Source organism: Augochlora pura, chromosome 11, assembly GCF_028453695.1.
Source record: "Augochlora pura isolate Apur16 chromosome 11, APUR_v2.2.1, whole genome shotgun sequence".
Taxonomy (NCBI): Eukaryota; Metazoa; Arthropoda; class Insecta; order Hymenoptera; family Halictidae; genus Augochlora; species Augochlora pura.
The window spans coordinates 15,827,647-15,835,470 of record NC_135782.1 but is presented as its reverse complement, the minus strand read 5'-3'; the positions used below and the strand labels follow the sequence as shown (position 1 = coordinate 15,835,470).

At 41.9% G+C, this 7,824-nt stretch overlaps 1 protein-coding gene across 4 annotated transcripts in view; it reads left to right on the top strand.

The window, feature by feature from the left end:
- The window catches only part of Cdi (serine/threonine kinase), a 79,436-nt gene that overhangs the window by 62,447 nt on the left and 9,165 nt on the right, over positions 1-7,824 (top strand). For all 4 annotated transcript variants that reach the window (XR_013495071.1, XM_078193851.1, XM_078193854.1 and 1 more), the window contains exon 4: positions 4,696-5,242. Coding sequence is in view for 3 of the 4 variants with exons in the window: in XM_078193851.1 (XP_078049977.1) it covers positions 4,696-5,242 (547 nt within the window). In the remaining variant the exon portion in view is untranslated. The remainder of the gene's footprint in view (positions 1-4,695; positions 5,243-7,824) is intronic.

The following is a 7,824-nucleotide window of genomic DNA, read 5'->3' as shown; positions in this document are numbered from 1 at the left end:
TTGATTTGTTTTTGTCCATGCACAAATATCGTATTGTGGGTAATACGTAATATTCCAATAGTGAGTGTATTTCCGGGACACTGTATATACAAAAGAATCCGTAATCAGTGTTAACAGTCAGTAGTTCTACGGAAAAGTTCGTAGACGTGGCAACATCGCCGAGGGACCGTTCAATGCTTTTTGGCAATCGAACCACCGGAAAATTTCAACTCGCTAAAAGACGACCGCCTTCCTCGAGCCTGCCCCCCCCCCCCCCGGAAAGGATTAAAGATCGCGATCGATTCGCGAGGAAATCTAAAAGTGGGTCGTTTCGATTTGTTCTTGCATCGCGGAGACATCGGGGAGGGCGCGTCTCAGTGAAAACTGGCCAAGAAAGTTCTCCTCGGTATCCGCGGCGCACAGTATTCGATCATTTTTAATAGAGCGGAGACAATTTATCCGGCGATCCATCTTGGCGTTGTCAGCATAACTGCGGACGCGCGGGGGTTTTATCACTCGAGAGGCGAAACGCGATAGCAATCAGCGTTTCACAAGGGTATGTAGTCAGACTCAGCGATCCGGTGATTAGATAGCTAGGTTATGTCTAGATTCGAGGTTATGTCAAGCTTTTAGGTACTTTGAGATCGCAGACACTTCTAGGTTCTTTTAGTTCGAGGTTATGTCAAGCTTTTAGGAACTTTAAGATCGCAGATACTTCGAGGTTTCTCAATTTGAGGTTTTGTCACGGTATTAGGTACTTTAAGATCGCAGGCACTTCTAGGTTTCTTAGTTTGAGGTTATTTCAAGCTTTTGGGTACTTTGAGATCCCAGATACTTCTAGGTTCCTTACGTTTCTGATAATCTTAAGTATATCAGGGTCACATATATTTTAAGATTTTAGGTACTTCAAAGTTTGAGGTTATGTCAATCTTTTAGCTACTTTGAGACCTCAGATACTTCTATGTTTCTAAGGCTCCTCAAGATCTTAGGTACTTCTAGGTCGTAGATATTTCAAGGTTTTAGGTTATGTCTTGGTTCGAGGTTATGTCAAGCCTTTTTCAGCCTTATATCTGTACTTATACCATTTCCAAAATTTCCAAAATCATTTGATAAACTATACGTACATTTGTTTGTCAGTGATATAGATATGAATTAGGTTTGTTCCGCGTTAGAACTAGGTTAAAATGGGGTTAGGTCTAATTCAAGTTAGATTCAGATCTATACTAATTCTAATTCAGCTACAGATTAGTTCTTCATTATACAATGTGGTCACTTAATATCTGATTGCCTGTGTCTTTGATGCCTTCACAATTCTCAAAAAATTGACAATGTTCACGCTGTTGTAATTTCGTTAAAAAAAATCGTACGACGACAAATTACAGGTCGTTTTAAAACCTAAAGGCTCTATTTTCACCATCTCTAGCTCTTTTCTCTTAAAAATTTGTCTTTTGCCGCCACATATCCGAATCGAAAGACAAATATCTAATAAAAAATTCCACACGGACATTATCAATTCTGTGATATGACGAGGTTAGGTTACAAATATATTTACTATGCCGAGAGAATTTTGCCTCTATCTAATATAGCTATATTACTGGAATATAATATTACTGGATTATAGGTCTAGATTAGTACTTTAGGTTATGACGAGGTTAGGTTACAAATATATTTGTACTATATCGAGAAATAATAATACTATATCGCTATATCGAGCGATAAATACGCTCTCGCTGCCAATGTTATTATTAACGCCGTCTGCGCGGACATTGCCGTGCTAAACTGTACAAATTAGTCGGTCACTAAGTTACGCGTTAGGCAACCGATGCTAATGAGTTTAACGAGGGTCTAAGAGACCGGTGCTCGCGCGCGCGATCACGTTCGTGGAAACGTGTTTTGAACGGCCAGAAACTCAGCTAGAGAAGGTGACCCTTAGTCTTTCGAGATAAACCACTCGCGGACTCGCATCCTTTGAACTTAAACAATCACGCGGGTTCGTATATTTTTCTAATCATCCACGATCTGCGTCGTTCGGATAATTTCGTTCTTTTTTCTATAGTTTCACCGGCGTGTCACCCACGACAATAATATTTGTTGTTCGAAAATGAATTTTTACTGTGATATATTATTTTTCAGAAGATGGAAAACGCAGTCACTATAATGCGTTAACTTTTTATTTAATTTTAGCTCGCATTGAAATTGTGTTGTTCAATTTTGTGAAATTTTTTAGGTTAGGTCGAGCAGTAGAATAAATTTTTGCTTGCAGTTGACTGTTTCAGTAATTCGTCATCTTTTTAATTTGTTAAACATTTTTCAATTAGGATTGTTTGCCAAGCCAGACATCAACATATCCACAAAACATCTAAAATTACCTCTGTCGCTTTAAAAACTGATTTAACCACGTTTCAAACTATACATTAAAAATGCATATTAAACGAACACATTAATCACGCGAGATCTCTTTACATTTCCTCCTCCATCATTTCGCGACGCATCTCCGTGTATCTTGCCTCGCAATCACTCCCCCCCCCCCCCCCTCTCTCTCTCTCTTCGTCTTCCTCTGTCGGTCTCTCGACGCTTCGATCGCCACGAAAATATACATTGTCCATCGGCGCTTTCATCGGCCAGGCCGACAATGGAAGACAATCGTTGACCTGGGTGGCGGGAGGGGAGGTGGGGGGTGGGGGCGAGCTATCGGCCGCTTTTTATTCCGTGGCTCTTTTGTCCGGCACACGGTGTGGCTCGTGCCGCGGCGCGCGGCATTCTGGGTCGAAGACCTTCGGGTCCTGGCGGTGACTGTCCTCGGGCCGGAACACGAAGGTCGCGGCACCTCTATTCGGTAAAAGATGAGTAACGAGCGAAACAGAGAACGTTCGCGGTCCGCGCGCGACTTGCTTGGCAATTAAACCCGCCTCCCACTCCTCTCCTCTCCTCCTTCGAGCACAGATCGCCTTTTAACGCCTCGCGTTTACGTGTTCGGTGATTCGATCGGTGAAGGACGCGCGAACGGATCCGGCGGATTTTCGATCGGATTTATTTAGGCGGCCGCCGCTGGTCACGTACTGGGTGTCCCGGTTAATTAAGTCGCGGGAGAAAGTCATTTCTTAGCCGGGAAAGTTGTTTATGGTTCGAGGTGTAGCGTTTGTCTCGGTTCGTTAGCTCGAGGAAGTGCTTCTCTCTGATGCATCGAGATTGCTGGGATTTATTTTCTAATGAGATTTTAGGTTAGAAAATTTATTGGCAGTTTATGGCAGACGTTTCAATATTTATAATTCATTTTTGTTTGTATATTATTAAAACCTATTTGTTGAGTTTCACAAAATTAAAATTTAGATGCAATGTTTATAGTTTTGAGTTTTAAGTATTTAATATCGATTTTCTGGTTCCTGAAGTAATTTAAAGAAACTTTTTCCTTTGAACAAATTCAATCTGCGGCTTCGTTTACGAGTTATCAACGAAAAACGTACGACGCCACGCCTTTGCTTGCCTTTGCTCCGTCCTCGCTGTCTAATTGGTCCGCGTTTTAAGCTAATAACTCGTTAACCGAGCCTAGTAGAAAATTTTCGCTAAGGACAAAGTTTCTTCAAATGACCCGAGGAATCCACCATTCCCATAATCTAAATAATTTTTGAAACACCCTCTATATTGTTGTTAAGACTTCCAATAAACTATTCCTGTACAATTGAATTCCCATTATTGACATCTTCTTCATCTCATCTACAGTTCTCGCAATATAGAATCTACCCAACTCTCTGCCCAAAATTTACCGATTGGTTTTTGAGGAGTCACCCTGTAGATGATTCTACTGTACCAATAGAGCGGGCGTAACAACCTCCCGAAGTTTGACCCGGCGAGATCGGCGACCGTCTAGATAGGGTAATTCTAGTAATAGTTGCGCCGTAGCACGCGCAGTTAGCCCGACGAGCCTGCCAAGATTTATTCCTTGAAAGGGCATCGGGGATCCCTCTACCCTCAATTACGCGGGAACCATGCGGCTCTGCTTCGGCTCGGTGCGGCGCACCGATTCCAGTAATGGGATCTCTACGGATTGGGGGCAAAGAAGGAAAACAGAGTGGAGAAGAGTCTCGCAATCGGCCCGGAGAACGGCAATTAGAATAATAACAACAGCGTTAATAACGACGCGGCGTGGAATACGGTACGCGCGACTCTCGGGATTAGATTGCGATGGAGGTTATGCCGCGGTGTTGCCACCTGCGATTTTTATAAATCCCTAGAGACGTAAATCTCATCGAAATATATGGCGAAATAACAATACATGTGTAATCATGAGTTTAAACAGTGTTATATGTTATATAGAATATTTTTTAATTATAGGAAAATTATTTATTAAATTTATAGGGAAATTATGGTTTTCGAGAGATTCCTGAGACCATTTGAAGCACCTTTTTCCTTTACAAAAATTTTCCCCCAGCTGCGGTTAAAGAGTTATTAACGAAAAATATTGACCAATGAGCAGTAACGCATCTGGGCACTCTTACCTCATTGGCCAACGTTTTTCGTTAATATCTCGTAAACGACGGTTCGTAGAAAATTTCTTGTAAAGGAAAAAGTTGCTTCAAATTGATCAAACAATCTCAAAAACCCCTCATTTCCTAATTTCGAGTGACTTTTCAAAAACCTGTATAAATAAAATTATACAAAAAATAGATCTTTAAAAAATTATAAATAGATTTTTAAAAAATTATCTCTTCGTTCCAGGTTCATGGGAGTGTGCGTGCACGAGGGTCAGCTGCACGCGTTGACGGAGTACATAAACGGCGGCAGCCTCGAGCAGCTGATTATGGCCAGGCACACGCCGTTGCCCCACCTGGTCAGGATGAACCTGGCCAGGGACGTGGCGAGGGGCATGGCCTACCTGCACAGCCGCGGACTCTTCCACCGCGACCTAACCTCCAAGAACGTTCTGATCAAGAAGGACGGCGGCACCGCGGAGATGACCGCGGTGGTCGGCGACTTCGGTCTGGCCGCGAAGATACCAGATCCTAGTACCGGTTACAGGCTCAGCACCGTCGGCAGCCCCTATTGGATGTCGCCGGAGTGCCTCAAGGGACAATGGTACGACCACAGGTCCGACGTATTCTCGTTCGGCATCGTCGTATGCGAGCTCATCGGCCGCGTGCCCGCTGATCCCGATGTCCTGCCACGCTCCGACAACTTCGGCCTTGATTACCTGGCCGTGGCGGAGATCTGCGCCGCCGCCAACCCGCCGACGGACTTCCTGCATCTTGCCTTCAACTGCTGCACGGTGAGTTGTCCGCTGTTCCATCGATACCGTCGTTGTAATAGCTTCTGTGTGGGAGTAGAAAATAATTACGGTTCGCTGTGGGTGGAGGAAATAGTTCGATCATTAATTATGGTTGAGTCTAGGTTAAGTCTAGGCTTGGTCTGAGTTTAGATCTTCTTCGACTTTAATAAATTTATAACAGTTTGATTTTTTAATTGACGTTTTCCTTTGACAGCGAGGTAACTCTCTTATATAGATACTATGGCACTAACTATAGCTGTTAGAATATTAATTATAACTACTATTTTATACTGACTATAGAGGGCTCCCTGCTTTGGTGATATTTATTTTCAGTTATTTTAATAGAGATCCTAATTTTAGTATAGTTTCGGTAACATACGATGTATTCTAAGAGGTCTTATAAAAGTTAAAAGTAGTATAATATATACTGTAATCTTTTGTCGGGCTATAGCTGTTCTAGATTTTGTAATTAATTAACAAAAGTTGTAACTAAAAATATGAGAGTAATAGCAGGTGATTGCTTGTGCAAATTTGAACAATATTTGTACAGAGCAATTTTGTTGTATAGTAGCTAGGTTTAAAGATAATTGGCCTAAAAGATGCATTGGACATGAGTGATGCCACTGGGCGTGGTTAAAGCTGTGGACGTAGTTGAAATAGTGGGCGTAGCTGACGCTGAGCGCGTGGCTTAGACTGTGGGCGTGGTTGAAGCCGCGGGAGTGGCTGGGGCTGTGCGCATCGCGTGAACTGTGGACGTGGTATTGACCGCGAGCGTGGCTGATGCCACTGGGCGTGGCCAAAGCGATGTGTGGGGTAGAGTCGGGTGTGGCTAAAACTATGGGTGAGGTAGAGTCGGGCGTGGCTTAAAGCACAGGCGTGGCTGAGGCTACTCACATAGCTGCGGCGGTGAGTGGGTCAGACCTCATGGGCGTGGTTGAACCATGTGCGGGGCAGTGGCCATAGGCGTGGCTTAATCATCGCGATTTCATAATGCATCTCCAATTCCATTTTTCTCTCTAACCAATCATCGAACAAGAAAATTGTATCCCTTACTTTTTACTTCTTTTTTCACAAGGAATCCCCTCAAGCAAAACATTTTTCATATATCTTGCATAATAATCGACTAAATCAGGAAGTTATTAAACTGTACATAGACCGATTGAAGACAACGATGCTTCCCTGGTCGTTATACTATATTACGCGTCCCCTCGCCCCTAACCTTCTTATGTAACGTGGACAAGAAACGAGGCATGCAGAGCGTAACAAAATGCTAGTCACTGCTCTCAGAAGTCTCCTCCTCTCCCTTCCTCTAGGTACTTCTAAATTAGAGTTGGCGCAAGAACGTCTACCGCAAAATTGCAATCGCGTTGCATATTTACGAGAAAGTACGTCTTCTGGGGAGGGAGGCACGTACCTCTGCGGCGACCGTTAGAGGGAAGCTTGACCCTCGTAGTACTTAGCGCCTATACGGAGCACCATGATTGGTTCTTCATGCATATACACATTTTTAAGTATTATTTTGATATTAAGATTATCATTATTGTTATTACTATTATTATTTCTATTATTCTATGGTACTTCTTTTATTTATAATTACTCTTGTTATTGTCGTCAGTATTGTTACTACTATTATTATTTCTAATATGTTATAGTACTTCTTTTATAATTAATTTTTATATAATTAATGATTACAATTTTATCGGAAGTTTAAAGAAGAGAATGACGTCTATACTATAGTACAGTATAATAAAATTACTATACTGTAGTATAATAAAATTGCTATATTATATACTATATACTATAATAAAATTATTATCCTATAGAATAATAAAATTGCTATATTATATACTGTAGGCTATAATAAAATTCCTATATTATATTCTATATACTATAATAAAATTACTATACTATAGTATAGTAAAATTGCTATATTATATACTATATGCTACAACAAAATACCTATACTATAGTATAATAAAATTACCATATTACATACTATATACTATACTAAAATTACTGTACTAGTAATTTCCATCGCGAAGCTCACTAAAATACAGCAAAGGGTTAAAACGGTCATCGAGCAGTCGCATCAACAGAGATTCGATTAGCGATTGTTGCGCACGATGATAAAGATCCTCGGGTTGTTATGGCACTTTTAAGCTCTGCCGATACGGCTTCGCGATATTTCGAAGCTCGGCCCGCGTAAACGAATTATCCCCCTCAGCTCACTGTTTGACAATCGTCGTCGGTGACCCGGGTGATCTTGACGAACCTAACCCCTTCGACGAGTATTAGATTATTTTCTCCATTTTTTTTTGTTTTAACATTGCATAACCTTTGCCCGGATTTATTATACGTCGAAGAAAATGGGCTAAGCACTCGAGCGTCGCCTCGAGAGGAATTCGATGCAGCTCCGGCGAAGAAGCAGCCAGCACACTCTCGTTTCGTATCGACCCAAGCAGCGCGGCTAGCACTCTCAGCGACAGCTCCAATCACGCTGCAACTCGTCCGAGCAATTAGTTTTAATTTCGATAGCGGACTCGGTTTCTTTTCCTCTCGCTCAGCTTTTTTCTTCTTTTTTC